This window comes from Epinephelus fuscoguttatus, linkage group LG11 (genome assembly GCF_011397635.1).
Source record: "Epinephelus fuscoguttatus linkage group LG11, E.fuscoguttatus.final_Chr_v1".
Taxonomy (NCBI): Eukaryota; Metazoa; Chordata; class Actinopteri; order Perciformes; family Serranidae; genus Epinephelus; species Epinephelus fuscoguttatus.
The window spans coordinates 40,719,843-40,737,156 of NC_064762.1; the positions used below are offsets into that span (position 1 = coordinate 40,719,843).

The window sequence follows — 17,314 nt, forward strand, 5'->3', positions numbered from 1 at the left end:
GGATACGTCCCACGTCAGCATGCAGGAGGATGGAAGAAATGTGAGAAGGACAAGCCGCAGGGTTGCCACTTGCCAGGTCCGCTTATTAGCCGCGACTTGGGGCTTGTTTCTAAAGTGGAGTTGCTTATTTGGGCTTGCTTTCTAAAAGTCACCTTCCTCTTTATATATCCGTCTAATAAGTTATTTAAACGCATGATAGTATGTCGGACTGCAGTTGCTTCTTTTGGGCTTGTTTCCATAGCCCTGGTTGTTTGTTTCTCTCCCAAGATCTGGCAACACTGACAAGCCAGCTGGCAAGCAACAACAACAATGGCGGCGTCCACAGGATCACGGGGAGCGTGTTGTGTTTGAACCCAGGATAATAAAGAATATCCATGCCTTTACACAGTAAATCACTTTTCTCTTATGTCATGTAAAGGTACAGAGTGTTAACTTAGGGGGAACCAGAAGTTGGGTGCTATGTTTCAATGACAAGGGAGTCCAGATATCAGTGTTAACAACCATGTGAGCACAGTGCAGAGCTGTGGCAATGAGCAACCCACATGTGCTAACATACATGCGCAGCCGGACTGCCTACCACAACAAACCACAGAGAAGCTCGGTTTACAGCATACACAGAGGGAGCATGAACTTTCTGCTCAGGACACCATTAGCCCACTATATCTTTACAAAGCGAATGGTTTGCTGCTATATTAATGCTCTGAATTTGACATACAGAGCCTCTGTAGGCTACATCTACCATTTCATGACAAATGAGTAAACTTGCAAAATGTTCACATATAGAGCACTTTTTTAAATTAAAAATTCCACCTGTTTTTGAGCTTTAATGTTGGGATGTTTAAAGTTTTCTGGACTCTCCTTGTCTCTTTTGGAATCCCCTCTTCGTTATTTTGTTGTAAATTTACTTTGGCAAGGTTAAAATGACCCTACAGTGCCAGAGGAGCAGTTTCAGTTGAATGGAACTGAAATGAGCTGAATTGAGGGCTATTTAAAGAGAAAGAGAACATGTACGTGGTGAGAGAGGGGCGGAGGGGGGGGGGGGGGAGAGAGAGAGAGAGAGAGAGAGAGACCCTGAGTGCTGTTGGATCTCTGACAGGAAACTTTCTTGTTGTTGCACAGCTCTTCTGCAGCAGCAGCAGCAGCACTCACATTGAACCGCTTCAATTCACCATCTGAAATGCACTTGACTGGACTGTGCGGGGTTTGCGGGACTTTGTCATCCTGTGAAGTAATGGCGCTCCATCTTCATTTATCGACAGCGCGTCACTGAAGATAAACAGCAGCTTAATCGCGAAACTTTTCAAGGATCAACTTTGGAAATAAATGACATTTCTTTGTACTTGAGGATGGAGACGGTGTTTTACCTGCTCGCCTTCTTGCTGGCCCGGGTTAGCTGGGGTCTTGGATATGCGGAGTCCAGTGTTCAGTCGGGACAGAGAGCGGCCAGCAGACACAGGTAGGCTACGGTCAGCGTTAACAGATTCACACGTGCGGACATGTTTTTACCTGCGGTTGTTCAGTCGGAGCTGTGTTTGCACCAGAAACAGAGAAGAGCTATAGTTAAAAACCCTCACTGGAAAATATGTTTAGTTAAGATTTATGATAACGGTTAGAGTCCATTTAACTGCTCCTGTGCTGAGGTCCCCACAATGAGGTCCGCGGACCATCACGGATCCAGTAGGCAATGTCATTCCTGACTAAATATGATGTAGTTTGGGGTTGAAACAATTGACCCATTAATTGATTAGGTGTTGTTTGCAGATTCCAGCTTCACAGAAGTGCTTTAATTGAATATCTTTGATTGGGACTGTTAGTCTTATAGTAGCCTATTTGAAGACTTCTCTTTGGTCCTAGAAAACTGATAGTTGAAACAAACAAAAATACAACAATCAATAAAACCCCTGATGAGCTGATAATGACAGTAATCTATACTGCATACTGCAATAGGCTACATAAAATCATAATCTTACTGAAGTAATAGATCATGAATAGAAATAAAATGATAAATTCTTGTATTATTTGAGACTGAAAATATCAGCACCATCAAAAACCATTACATATGAGGCAGAATGGGACAAAATCCTCTCCATGTTGGGAGGATATTGTTAATAATATAATTTCCTTTATGAATGTCTCTTTCTGAGACATTCATTCATTCATTTCCGTAACTGTTTATCCTGTTAGGATTCGCTGGGGGGGCTGAAGCCTGTCCCAGCTGACAATGGGCAAGAGGCGGGGTTCACCCTGGACAGGTCGCCAGAGTATCACAGGGCTAACTGTCTTTCTGAGACAGTAATGTGAAAATATCCAGTTGTAGTGATTCCATACTCATGGATACCATACTCACATACTCTGCTCTCAAAAGTTTGTATGTTTTCCTACTAAAAGTAATGTGCCCACAGTTATACATATCCCATATTTTTTGAAAGGATGCGATTACATGACCACTGCACTGATGGGAGTAAACCTGGAGCAGTCCTGAGTGGTCTTGTAAGGAGGCAGATTGGGGTGGTGGAAGTGTAAAAAAATCCATATACTTCATCCTGGGACTTTCCTTTGGAGTCATGTGTTCAGAATCGTGTGAACTTAAAGTCAGTATGTCCTCCCTATGTTTCTTTTCCTGAACCTAGCCACAGTAACCTAACTTGCCTAACCTCTACAGCTTTATGTAAATTACATAACCGTACATCAAGGTGGTAAAGTCATTTCTTGGGGCGCTAATTCATAGGATATCATACCATCGGTTGTGCATGCATTTTTCATAGGATATACAAACCATTCTATGAGAATACGTTGTGCTAGGCGGCATCAGTCTATAATGCCATAATATTAGCAGCTGGTAGGGGAGTCAAATGGGTCCAACAAACCCTGGACTTCCACCCAGGATTCTGCTTCCTGTGTGAATGCTGAGCCAAACCATGATGTTTTTTCCTAAACCTAATCACCTGCTTTTGATACACAAGCAAATAAACATAAAAATGAGGTGTTTTACGGACAGAAGTTTTAAAAAACCCCTCAATATTTTCAAACGACAATGCATGTACAAAGTGCAAATTGACACAGCATCCTCCAATGTCAACAACTGGAGCAGGAAGATTCCTAGAGTATCATATGTAGACGTGAAGGTCCACTGACGATGTGGCGACATTTGATGAGTTTGGATGAGAACGTGTTGAAATATCATACCTTGCAGGTGTAAAAGTTGTGTTAAGTTTCATTTTCTGAGGAAATATCTTATTGGTGTTAAGGTATCTTTCACCACAGAAGCCCTCTCTGAGTGGGGCGTGATGGGTAGATTGGTGGTGGGGGGGGGGGCTAGAGACAGGACTTAGACGGATTATATATATTTACTGTTTCTGGGCCCCAAGTGAAACGTTTTAAAGGGGGCCCAGAGTTTTTTTGCAGTGCCCGCAGCTTTAGACATGGAGAAGAATTCATCATTTTGGCAAGGAAATGTGAATGGGCTCTACTGGAAATGACAAGCTGCAAGGATACTGAACTTTGGACGTCATTAATCCAGAAGACTGATAGTGCAGTCTTGGAATTTGAAACTGAGTGATTCAGATTTAGGATACTCATACTGCCATCTTGCCCTCTTTTACATAACAGATGATTAATAGTCTCTTGTAAATCAGTGATGGCTGTTGGAATCTTTGCTCGTTAATACTGTCAGTGAGCCAACACATGTATGTTTTTATTGTGCTGTTGCAGCCCCATAGTGTGTTATTAGCATGTAATTGAGCTTCTGCCTGAGGGATGACCCCTCACCTCTGTGGGCAGATGTGTGATGTGTTTGTGTGCTTGTACATGAATAAATTAATGAATGAATGAGGAAGTTTTGGTAAACTGACTGAGAATGTAGGTGTGTGTGCATGAATAAAAGGGTGAAGGAGTGAATGAATGACAGAGTCTATCTCTCACATGTGGTTTCTGCATGCCTGCATGTGTTTGTACTTAGCGTGTGTGTGTGTGTGTGTGTGTGTGTGTGTGTGCAAGGCAGGCCAGACTTCTGGGATCTGCAATATGAGCTTCTGTCAGGTTTCTCTCCACATCAGAGCACAGTGTGCTACTGCTGCCTAAGTGATGAGCAAAGACTATAAAATAATGGACGTAGCCACCGTGGTGTCACTTATTGGTTTGTGGACTTCTGTTTTGAGGCCTTGAGTTCTGATTAGGTATAGCTGTGCCTGGAGCAGCTACATGACCCACCAGCCAGCTGCATGACTTGCCCACCATACGTAGCCCCTTTCACTCCTTGGTCTGGAAGTGGAATTCCTGAAGATAGGCTAATATAATTAGTTTAGCTAGCATAAAGTGCTAGGTTAAGAGAGGTGCCTAGAGTAAGGGTAAGAGTTACATCTTGTTACTTAGAAGGTGAATAATGTTTTCATGTATAATAAATAAAGACAATGAATGAAGTGGATTATTGCTAAGTTTGGCCTTATACGTATTCACTGCAGCATCACTTTGTGGTAGGGTTCAAATAACTGTTGCGTTGGACCATTTGTCTTGTAGTTGAATTGGGCGTGGTTTGCAGGGATGTGTCATATAGGCTTCAGATGTAATGTGCAGCCGTACATGTCTGTCAAGTTTAGCATTTTGGCTGTCACCATCTTGGATTTTAGGAGCCAGAAGTGACTATATTTCAATGAGAAGGTGGACCTAACCCGCCAGCTGGTTAACTGTGATGATGCTAATGCTAAGAAAAAAGGCATAAAACTATTTAAACAAAATGTAAAGTTACTTACTGGAAAAACTGAACATCCGACTCCTCAGAGGGTCTTTTAGTAGGACCAACTGCTTAATAAGACTTTTTTTTTAGGTGACCAGAACTTTACAGTTAGCTTTCATGAACTGAAAGCTATGCCTATACTCTGTGAATCTGGGTTTACGCCATGGCTTAGGCTATCCTCATTAACTGTTTGGACATTTGCTATGAAAAGTATACACCCAAATTTGTACATATCTTGCATAATCATGAGCCAGTAATTTTTGCATAACCCACATGCTCTGGAAGGCTGCCATTACATGACCAGTGTTCTGGTAGGAGTTAACAAGGAAGTTGTCCTGAGTGGTCTTGTAAAGAGGCAGGTTGGGGTGGTGGATGGGTCACAAAACTTAAGACTTTCCCCCAGAAGTTTCCCCTGGAGACACATGTTCGGAATTGTGTGACCTTTGAGTCATTAAGGCGTGTTCTCACTGTGTTTCTTTCTCTAAACCTAATCACAGTAACTTTACTGGCCTAAACCTAACCTATGTAACTTATCATTAATTATGTAACTTTACACTGAGGGTGTAATGTCATTCAAGCGGCCCTAATTTATAGGATAATTTACATACCGTTCCATGAGGATATGTTGGATGGTTACGTTGCCTCATTGGTGTTGTCAGCATGTTGGATGGTTCACAAAGCAATGGACTTTCACCTGGGACTTTCACCTGGGACTTTTCCTCAGGGGCGCATTTTCGGAACTGTGTGAACTTTGAGTGTAGTCATTTTAAGGTATGTCATGATTCTTTTCCTAAACCTAACCTTTACATTAATTATGTAACTTTACGTAAAAGACACAATGCCATTTGTAGGGTGCTAATTTATAGGATATCATACAAATTGTTCTATGAGGATACATTGGATTGTTACATTACCTCACTAATGTTGTCACCATGGTAGCAACTTTTCAACAAACGGCAGCCACCTGTCACTCACAGTAGCCATACCCTTAATTATTTCTAACTTTTGACCTTAATAACTTTTAAACAGAGGGCGGCACGGTGGTGTGGTGGTACTGTTGCCTCACAGCAAGAGGGTTGCCGGTTTGTTCCCGGGCGTGGGAGCCCTTCTGTGCGGAGTTTGCATGTTCTCCCCGTGTCAGCGTGGGTTCTCTCCGGGCACTCCAGCTTCCTCCCACAGTCCAAAGACATGCAGATTGGGGACTAGGTTAATTGATAACTCTAAATTGTCCATAGGTGTGAATGTGAGCGTGAATGGTTGTCTGTCTCTATGTGTCAGCCCTGTGATAATCTGGCGACCTGTCCAGGGTGTACCCTGCCTCTCGCCCAATGTCAGCTGGGATAGGCTCCAGCCCCCCCCCCCGCGACCCTCAAGAGGATGAAGCAGTTAGAAGATGAATGAACTTTTAAACAGGTGAATTGTATAAAAATTCACCCCCCGTACAGTTATCACAAATGGGGAAATTAACTAGAGACCAAATTTATACTACGCCATAAACATGTTTATTTCTGCTGTAAAGTTAGTCATTATTTCTGCTTTAAAGTTAGTCATTATTTCTGCTGTATCGTTAGTTATTATTTCTGCTTTAAAGTTAGTCATTATTTCTGCTGTAAAGTTAGTCATTATTTCTGCTGTAAAATTAGTCATTATTTCTGCTGTAAAATTAGTCATTTTAACATGGAGATCTGTAAGGATTGACTCACTCTTGGAGTCAGCCTCAAGTGACCATCAAAGAAACTGCGGTTTTTGGTTCTTCGTGTTGGCTTCAATTATCAGCCCTGGAGCTCTCACACAGTAGCCTGGTCCCAGACCATAGACCCCACCCACTCAACTGAGTAGGCTTGCATCTCTGGTCTGGCATACTTCAATGAATTTGCGATTTATCTCGTCCAAACGATGGACGGACCAATGAACGCTGGGGGTCTAGTGATTAGCCAATCAGCACCACGCTGATGTCAAGCTGTACGCCGGTGGGTAACTGGTGAGGATAGCAACAATGGCGACCGCTACAGATCCTACAGACCACATTAACGATGCTATCGAGGTATTTCGCCACTACTCGCGTTAATGGAGGACCAAATTAAGGAAGCTGCTAAACTGGATATAACGGCGATGCAGCTGGGCGTGCACGATGACGGAGGCATTTTAAACGGGCAATGCTCGCTTGTTTTCGGCACCCCCGAGGCATGGATACTAATGACGTCAGATTCTGGGTGAGTCGTTGATCTCTACTGATTGGTTAGGGAAAAATCAATTTCCCTCCCCCTTGTAAATCGCCTTCAATGGAAGCCATGTCAGACTGAAGGTTCTGGGAGCTTCAGTCTGACACTCAGGCTACTCACACAGGGCAACAGATGAAATCTGTTGAAAAAGTGTTGACATAAGAGTTAAAAGGTAAAGAGAAGAATAGGTGAAGAGATGGAAAAAGAGAAAGTATCTTGTTGAGACAGGGTGAGAGGAAAAACACTGTCAACACAAGACAAAAGAGAGGAAGAATGAGGAGATCTGGAGAGAAGACAGAAAGAAGCTGAGCAGGCGTGACAAGAGAGGATGAAACAGAGAGAGAAGGCTGGGAGGAGCAACATGACAGGAGGAAAGGCAGACTGACAGTAGAAGAGAAGACAGGGCCTGGGTCCTTAAATGCCTTCCCCCTGCTGAAACCAGTAGGCTATGGAGGAGTCAGCATGGCTGGCCTGTGACGTACACACACACAACCACACACATACACAAAGTGATGCATCCAGGGGAAGAATGTGCTGGCCTGTGGCGATGCGGTTTGCCCCTGTGACATCTGTTTGAACTCAATTGATCTGTTTTGACAGATGTGTGAAGTATTCCATAAGTGATAAAGGCTGCTGAATGAAGTGAAGAGGGTCTTACAGGAGGCTCAGGAGGACCCTGAGCTTTCCAACACATCTCTTGCCAAAATGTCAGAGCTGCACGTCATCCCACCAGCTCCAGACGGCAGCAGAGGAAGAGAATGGATCGGCTGGATGCAGGTGGACTGCTGGTCTGTTTAGCCTCATGTATAGTTTGAAGGACAAGATATTACATCACCACTGGAGGGTGGCAAGGAGAAGATATAGAGTGTGCTTCACCATCATCTTCCTCTTTCATTTATCATATATTTTTTTTAACATTAACATTGGGGTGCTCCATACAGGGGCCATAAAGATAGACAACTGCACACGTTACTAGAGTTCAGTTGTTTATAGTAGGCTCTTTCATGGCCTTTTAATCTGTGGCTTGTAACAGGAAAACCATGACAGCCAAAGAAACAAACACTGTATTCTAGGGCCATTAGCTCAGTTATAGCCAAAAAAGTGGATATGGTGTGAACTAATCCTAATTACCATAATCTTAGTTACTAGTTTGCTTCCAACTTTGTGGCAACAGTTTGGGAAGGGACTCTCCCTGTTTCAGTTTAATAAGCTATGCCTCCATGCACAAAGCCATGACCATAAAGAAATGGTTTTCCCAGTGTGCTGTGGAAGAAGTTCATTCATTCATTCATTCATCTTCTAACCGCTTCATCCTCTTGAGGGTCGCGGGGGGGCTGGAGCCTATCCCAGCTGACATCGGGAGAGAGGCAGGGTACACCCTGGACAGGTCGCCAGACTATCGCAGGGCTGACACATAGAGACAGACAACCATTCACGCTCACATTCACGCCTACGGACAATTTAGAGTTATCAATTAACCTAGTCCCCAATCTGCATGTTTTTGGACTGTGGGAGGAAGCCGGAGTGCCCGGAGAGAACCCACGCTGACATGGGGAGAACATGCAGACTCCACACAGAAGGGCTCCCACGCCTGGGATCAAACCAGCAACCCTCTTGCTGTGAGGCGACAGTGCTAACCACCACACCACCGTGCCGCCCTGTGGAAGAAGTTGACTGACCTAAACAGAGCCCTCCACCCATCTAATACCTTTGTGAAAACTGTATTGCCAAAATTCAGTGCCAGACTAGTGTTTCAGTGACCTAAACCCTTGAAAAGTAACGGCATAAGGCAGCTGTAATGTAACAAGAAACTCCTCCATTTAAGACGGAATGCAGTGTTTCCATCTCCATATCACTATGCTATATATATATATATGCAAATATAATCCAAGTAATCATATCTCCTCATAAATTTTGAATTTACTCTGTACTTTACTCCTTATTTTCTTACTTTAAATAACAGAGGTAGTTGTGTGTGTCCTGGGCCAAAAATGCCCTCTGATGAATGATTGGAGAAGAGTAAAATCAAACACTGATTGATTTTTCTTCATTTGTACATTCAATCTTGAGGCTGCTTTAATCAAATATTGGTCAAATTGTGTGCAGAACTGCAGTAGTGGAAAGGCTATATAGCTGTCAACCAGTGGCGGCTGCTGGTCTTTCAAACGGGAAGCTCACTTTAAGTTTACATCATAAAATTTGTCATATTGTAGCAAGGCAGTAACTTATAAAAGGAACATTTAATTGAAGCAGTTGTTCAGCCGCACTCATGCCATAGAACCACAGCAAAACACACCTCAAAGATTTTCAGATGGGTTTAAACTCCTGAACTGTGTCTACACCACCAGAACTGATTTTCTTTCAAAATAAGTTTCCCTGAAAGGAGCAGCACCTTAACACTGGTCGATGCCGGTGTGTATTTCCAAAGCGCTGTCAACCACAAAGGGGTTCAGTCTTTTAGACAATTCCTCCAATCACCATGCATACACCGAGCATCCTTTCCCGCCTACCGCTCCATTAGGTCCCAGGGAAGCTGAGCCTGGAAGTGACGATTTGGTTGCATTTATCCAATGACCGTCTTTGCTGAGTGAAAAAAACCTGCTCAGTGCTGTCTCATAGGAATGCTTGGAGGCATGATGTTAAACACATCCTCTGATGATAGATCATGGTGTAAATACCACATTCTGTTGTTGCAGCTCAGCCATTAGGACACTGATACATGTTACTGCTTCATAGAGAAGAATGTCAGAATAATTAGTGCAGTTGCTTCAGAGTAGCTGGGGGAAAAAAAACTATATTTCCTTGTGTTGGCTTGTGTTTTTTTTGTTTTTTTTTTTACTAATGTCTTTCTTATTCATCAATAGTAAAAATCCAGTTTAAATCCTTCAGAATAAAATGACACGGGTTTCTGTCTGCTGCTGCCTTTTGGCACTGATATTTGAGAATCACAAGCAGAAATCGATAAAAAAAAAAAAGTCACAGACAGCAGTTTCTCCACTGGCTGAAACCACAGTGCACTGGGGTGCAATAAAGCCATATGACACTCACACTTCTTCTCTTCTACTCTTCTTACTGACTTTTGGAATTAAGTGAAATGTAGGTCATAATATGAGTTTGTAACAAGATGTTTTGATATAGATTTGCTGTTATTATATTTGGTCCACAATCAATCAATAAATCAATATGTTCGCTATTTCCCGTGAAGGCATGCGAATTTTGTTTTTGTTTTTTAAAAAAATCACAAATTCAAGGTAACACAGCATGACTAATTGATTTACAAATGATCATTTTGTTGGTGAAGTAATCCTTTAAATTAACATTTTCACATTAGAAGCAAAAAAGAATTCAGCAGAATTCTGCGGATTCAGTTTGGGTCTGGTCATATGTGAGGGTTTATATTAGAATAATTACATTTGTGTGAGTTAGTACTAGGGTTACAATGGTATGAGATTTTCACAGCACAATAACTGTATCAGAAAATTTCTCAATTTGACAGTGTCACGGTATTACAATATATATATATATATATATTTTTTATTAGTCAAAATGACCCTTAAAGGAATGATAATGGAAGGGTTATTTTTGGTTGAACAAGCATTACTATAATTGAAACCCATTTTGTCAAGGGATGTATGTGTAAAAAGTCTCCCTTTTAACACTAACAAAAACAGCTGGGAGATTCTCCGTCCAGTAGCATTTTTTTTCAGTATCGTTGATAAGCAAATGTACATGGTATGATAACAGTCAATTTTTAAGTGGAATTTATATTTCAGCGTTGAATCAACGCCATACCTACAGTGTAGGTTCTGCGTTGACACAGAGCCTTACCCTACGCTGTAGCCTGACTTACAACTCCCCAAAAATGTAACTACATGTCGCGGTGACGCAGACCTCCTGTCTATTCTTGTAAGTTGAAAATCAAAATAGCATTTTAAGTTTTGTTTGTGATTTATCCTGGCTTCATATGTGTAGAGGAAATCTCTGGTAGTTTCTAAGCTAACAATGTAAAAATGCCATAGGCTTGTGCTAATAACATTAGCATGTTGTATTTGTTTGGAAAACATGTTTAGTATAAGCACAGTTGTTTTCTTGGTGAACTGTGTGAGCTGTAGTGGAGCTTAACTTTGTAACGTTACCTTTGTTAAATGTTGCTTTTGTTTCTGGGTTGACATGAGTAGAGGAAAGGTCTGCTAGCTGCTAGGCTAAGTTATGATGAAAATGCTATAGGCTCGTGCTAATAACATTAGCATCTTGTATTTGTATGGAAAATGGGTCCAGCAAAAGACAATTGCTTTGTCTGTGAATCCTGCAAGTTATAATGAAGCCAATTTGTGTACTTGTATTTGAAATTGTCACCATTAAGTCATATGTAATGTGTGTTTTAGGTGTTCTTTGACAGCATATATTTCCCACAAGGCACTGTATAATTGTGGAAAAAGCTTGGTCACTTGTGATAGCATACCTAAATGCATCTGTGTGTTGCCTGGCGATTAGACTGTAACAGGATTGTCCTCATCTTGACCACAAGGACCCACATTCTCTTCATCTGTGTGATTTTCTGCTTTCTGCTAATTAGACCAACAAACAGATCTCATTAGATATGGTAATGTGAATGTGGGAAAAGGGATCCTTTCTGGTCACAGCCAGTGTTACTCAATTACCATAGTTCCCAGCATGCATTTCACTGGAGAAAGCTGTCTTTACCTTATTTAGATAACTCACAAAATACATAAGAGATTTGGATCGTTTCCAAATGTTCAACCCATCCCACCACACATAAACGACTCAAAATATAAACCTCTTCTCAATTTAGAGAATTATTGCAACATGACAAGACATTTAAATACTGAACTCAGTGTTTTGTCCTTCAGAGTAGCTTATAAAGTTTTACCTGCATAAATAGTCTGTGCTATTTTGGGCAAGTGTATTTTTAAGGCTTCTGTCTGAAATGCACATGCCTCCATAAATGGTTAAAATTCAAGTGAGCCACAAAGAAGCCCTGCAGCCTTCGAATGCTGACGTGTCTGAGGCTCAGCAATAATGCTAAAGCAAATGGCAGTATCATGGACATTCTCTGTATATCTTCATGACCGCCAGGCTAAACAATCAGAGAGAAGTTTACACAGTCATGCTGTCCCTTAATGCTGGAACAGGTCCAAAGGGAAAATGGTTTGTGTGCGAGTAAAGCTTCACTTTCAGACAGCGCAGAGAGACTGGAAAAATGTGTGTGTCTGCCTTTGTGTTTGTCTGTCAGTGTGCGATCACTCGAGCGTGAGTGAGTGCACTCGAGTGTGTATGTTGTCGTGTGTGCTTTGCGGTGTGTGTGCAGGGGTATACCTTTACAAGGAGGGGTGCTTGACCTCTGGGCCACAGTTCAAACACAGAGACACGCCCCTCTCCATCCATTTATTCAGGGTGCTGTCCCAGCCTTCCCTTGAAGCTTAATGAAAGATCCCTCAACAATAGGCACCACCAAGTGATTTCTTTGTTGAAGTAGTAAACCTCAGCTCGCCTTTCTCTGTCTTTCATTCCTCTTCCTCCCACTTATTCTCTGTGTCACTTTAGTCAATGACTGTTCCACAGTGCTTCTCTGCAGGGCTCATGCAGAGATGCTGGTAAATAAAATGGACATGGTATGTGTGGGTTAAGATGTCAGACCGCAGCTTCCTGCTTGGCTGTGAAGTGTCTGTCTGCTGTTTTATAAGAAGGTGAAATTTATTGGGGAATAAAGTGATGCTCAGACAGGTGCATGAGTTCCACTCACGCTGAGTTATGGCTCAATAAATAAAAATAAGACATGTACGATGGAAGTTTCAATGCTCGGTGCCTAGCAGAGAAGTAATGCAAATGTTTGTGTGTGTGTGTGTGTGTGTGTGTGTGTGTGTGTGTGTGTGTGTAGGAGAAGCACAAAGTGTATTTGTCGTAATTATCATGCATGTTAGTGTGCTAAGACTCATTTCCTGTGCTTGTTTGTGTGTCCGTCTGGATATGCCTTTTCAAATGTGTGAAGTATAACAGCTCCTTGTAAGCTTATCCTACTTTGTCTGCCAATTTTCTGTCATTTGGCATGGTATGGCAGAGTTTCAGCTCACCCTTTTCAGTGTTGTCTCTTTCCTTCAGTGAACATTTCACCATATGTATCCATGTTAACAAACAGTTTTCCCATTTCTTTCCCCTTAAAGCTGCTATAGTCAGGTTATATCATCAGCAGTGGATCATATGTGTAGAAGAAAGTGGTCGCTTGTTCTAATGATCACACAGAATTCCAGAGGCCAGTTTGCTTTTGGATCACTCCTGCCAAGATACAACAAACTGCAGCTTAAAATGAATGTGGGCCAGGGGTGTAAAGTGAAGGTGCCCTTACTTCCTGCTGGCTATTAAAGCTATAGTTGGTAATCCTGTTCAGAAACACTTCTTGTTATACTGGGTGAAATGGTCCTTCCATCCTGAGAGTAGTCAATACATAATGTGTTCAGAAAAAGGAACGAAAAAAATCCGACCTCTGTGGCAGCTGCAGGCCTGTAAAAACTCTGACAAATCCCTGCCATTCGGTGCGAATGGAAAGAACCAATCAGATGCCTTCATGTCTTGTCCTGCCCTCCCTCTGTCCCTCTCTCCTCCATGCGAGCACTCATCACGTGTCACCGTTGCCGGAAATATTCAGCACACACAGGATTTTGCTGAACAATGGCAGAGAAAATGCAGCCAAAAGTACCACTTCCAGGATTACTTGTAACGGCTCGCTCTGCTAAACAGGCTGAGAAAAGAAAGTCGGAGGCAGAAAAGGCTGCGGCGAAAAAGGCTTTGGATAAAGCGAGAGGACAAACCAGACATCAACATCGGTGCAGCTTTTGAACGGTGGAGAAAACTGAGGGAGCTGAAGGGCCTGAAAAGTGATGCAGAGGTTGCTGTCTTTCTGTTAGACAGATAATTATTTGTTTGCTTCGGGGGGATTTGTTATTGCCCTGCTGACGCCTACTGCAGAATGCACATTCAAGTTCGTGTGGGGCCGTGGCTTTGAACAGAGCACTGACGGGAGGGGGAGGAAGTGGGTGGAGCTTAGAGGAGGTGCCGCTTTCAAATCTTGCTAGCTCTCCAATATTACCAACTATAGCTTTAAGTGAAGGCTAGGACACTGTTTCTGACCCCATAGCTATGGGGTATAACTTGTGCAATGTAACTGGAGCTGTGATGTTGGAGGGTTACAGCAGACAGTGCTAGAACTGAAGCAATAGTTTCTGCTCAGTATGAGTGTAAATCACTAGTTTCATCTTGATAAGATATGTAATATCACTGCATCCGTGCAGGCGCCTCAGTGAAACAAGTCAATCATTCAAGTGTTCTTAAATTGAGCACCAGTTACAGATCAGGTTTAGCTGGTAATCATCACTTCTTTGCAGTGCCACTCAGCTCTCCTGGGCATTTTAATGTTTTTCAGCTCATTGTTTTGATTTTACAGCCCACAACTTTAATGCTTTGGTTCACTCTCACGGCTCTCATCTGTGTTGTCTCGAGATGCAGTTGCAGAAAAGCCCCCAAAACCCACTGTGCACTACTTAGCTGCACCAAATATAAGACAGACAAAGTTATCGATGAGCTGGTGAACATAGTGGAGCATTTAGCAGCTACAGAGTCAGATGTTTCAGGAGTAAGTAGAGAACAAAAAGAGAGTGAATGTTGGACTGGCATTGGCCAGTTGGACACAAACATAACTCTAAATGAATGATAATGTTGCTCCATATCTGCGGGTTGTGTAAATTAGCAAGTGCAATATCAATTTAAAAAGTAATAATATGTTTATGTTGTGTTTACAACTTGTTTCCACTGCCCCATGTGGCCCAAAAAATCTTTTAATGCAGGTTTGAAGGTACATTGTGGAGATTTAAAAAAAATAACACAGATGTTATACAAGCAAAAGACAAAACCTTCCTAAATGTTCAAACAGAGAGCTGGAGCAGCAGAGTGTGGAGGCAGCCAGAGGGCAGGTGATCGTTTCCAGTGGCCCAACATCACCTACTACCTCCAGAGAGAGCACAGAAAAGTCAGTCACGCAATAAACAAGATGACACCACAGGTGTCACTAGGGCTGACTAACAAACCTCAGCTGGGACAGAGACCTTGCCAAGTAGCTGGAGGACCTGAGTATGTAGCAGAGAGTGACAGATCCCATCCAGCAGAGCGAAGTGAAGCTACATGTGGACAGTACAGTACTAAGACTCAAGATTTTTTATGCAAGGATCAGAAGCTTTTAGGTCCCTCTGACAGTCCCAACTCACAGCAGGAACCTCAGGATCTGCGAACACAGAAACAGTGCAGGACGTGCAGGAGTAACATTTGCTTCCTGAGCTACAGAGATGCTTGCAGCCCTTAGTTTGATGGTCATACAGTTTATTCAAACTGGCCTATGTGACATCCAGATCTTTTTGGGCCACTTCAAACAAGGGCAATATGAAGACAATCAAATACCACACTATTTTTGACTAATTATCTCAATACAATATTGCAACAATATTGCAGGGTTGACTATTGGTGCTTCCACAAAATATTTACACAATGAGATTTCTGATAAATAATCATCAGTATTGTGGATATAATTAGTAGGGGTGTAAAGAAACATCGATCTGGATCGATATTTTGATTCAATGATTAACAAACTATTATCGATGCAAAGTGAACGCATCAATACGTATCATTTTTAGGATATGCCTTTATTTTGAAATTCTGTGTCAGCATTTTTGTCCAAGGACACCACCTTCCTAAATGTTCAAACAGTGCTAGAGGCCTAATGCCAGGCAGAGAATAGCAAGCAGCCAAGAAAAAGACAATGAGGAAATCTACAGATACCATCTCATTTTGATAGCAGGCCCAGGAATTGCATCGAATCAAAATCATGGCAGACTTTGTGATATCAATATAGTATCGTATTGTGATGAAACTTGTTATTTACACACCAATGAGTAAATAAAAACAAATAATATTACACCTAGAACCATCTGGTAAGTACAGTAAACTCCAGTAAACTTCACATATACCAAGGCCAAAAGGAATAGTGCAGTACCCCCAAATGCCCACAACTACCATGCACTGTTTGCAACACCACATCAAGGAACTCGGCACATTACTCATTACTCAGCACAACAACTACAAAACACGCCTCCCTCTTTCTCACCAGCATATTCTTCTGAATAAACGACCCATGAACAACATCCAGAACTTTATCAACTGGCAGAGCCTCATCCCCCATATCAGACAGATGAATCAGCCCATTGACTCTTCACCCATTCCTCCCTAGAAACAGATGGAGGAAGATCAGGTAGTGAAACCACATGTTCAGCAAGCACCGTCACTTTATTACACTCCGTAACATGAATCACACGCATCACAGCTCTGTGCACACGCCATGGTGCAGCCTGAAAAATTCCCCTGGATCAATCTGACCACCGTGTCACTCTGTGAAACAGAGTGGGGAGCCAATCAGAGAGCAAGCTCTCAACTGCATCCAAACTGAAATAGCCTAGGAACACAATCTGGTGTTGACCTGGTGTTGACGTTTAATTATATTTGGCAAGTTAACCGGATGTGGATTTGCTAAACCAGCCAGTGCCGACACCAAAGAACTACTGGTGACAAAGGCCCCCATGGGTCTGGGCACTTGAAAACACCATAAAGACTACAACCAACTAGCATGTACATTCTGCGCCTGCGTGAGCAGAAATAAGTCTTAATAGCAACAGGCAGAGGTAGTTTGTATTTGACATTCAAAAAAGGCAAACCGGAAGACCGACAGGATGGAGTTGAGATGCAAGTTAGCCAGTTAGCGCATTAAAAACACAACCCGATGTTGAAAAAACATATTTATTAATGATATTTACCATGCACTGGTAAACGGTAATACATACAATTAAAACTGTTTCCGCTTCAGAGCTCAATGGCTAAAAAATAATCTTATCTAATATAACTAATTTGTAGTGATCTCACTGTCTTTTGATTTTTCTCATTTGTTTGCTTTCCTCACCTCTGTTTCTCTTCTTTTGCACTTAGTTGAACTGACAATCATAGGTATTTCTCTCACCATTGGGCTCTGCTGTCTCCGACATTGAATTGGCCAAAAATCCACTGACAAGGCTTGGCTAGTGCCAAAAACTAGGGTGAAAGATGCTCACCGAAGGCCTACAGTCGGTCTTGTGTGTCAGAGCCATTTGCCCTCGTATTTGAAGTCTTTCCACTTGCAAAACTACAACATGATGTAAGACAAAATTTCAGATAATAAAATGTTTGGTTTTACAAGAGAAAAGGCAATAAGGATGACGACTGTCTGGTTGGTTGGTTGGTTTGCCAGTCCAAATCTGGTTAACTTTCC

The 17,314-nt window shown here is 42.2% G+C and overlaps 1 protein-coding gene across 1 annotated transcript in view; it reads left to right on the forward strand.

Moving 5' to 3' along the window:
* The first annotated feature begins 1,096 nt into the window (after positions 1–1,096).
* emilin1a (elastin microfibril interfacer 1a) overlaps positions 1,097–17,314 on the forward strand; it is a 48,383-nt gene continuing 32,165 nt past the window's right edge. Inside the window, exon 1 of the mRNA XM_049590646.1 lies at positions 1,097–1,456. Within this exon, the coding sequence (XP_049446603.1) occupies positions 1,347–1,456 (110 nt within the window). The 5' untranslated portion in view covers positions 1,097–1,346. The remainder of the gene's footprint in view (positions 1,457–17,314) is intronic.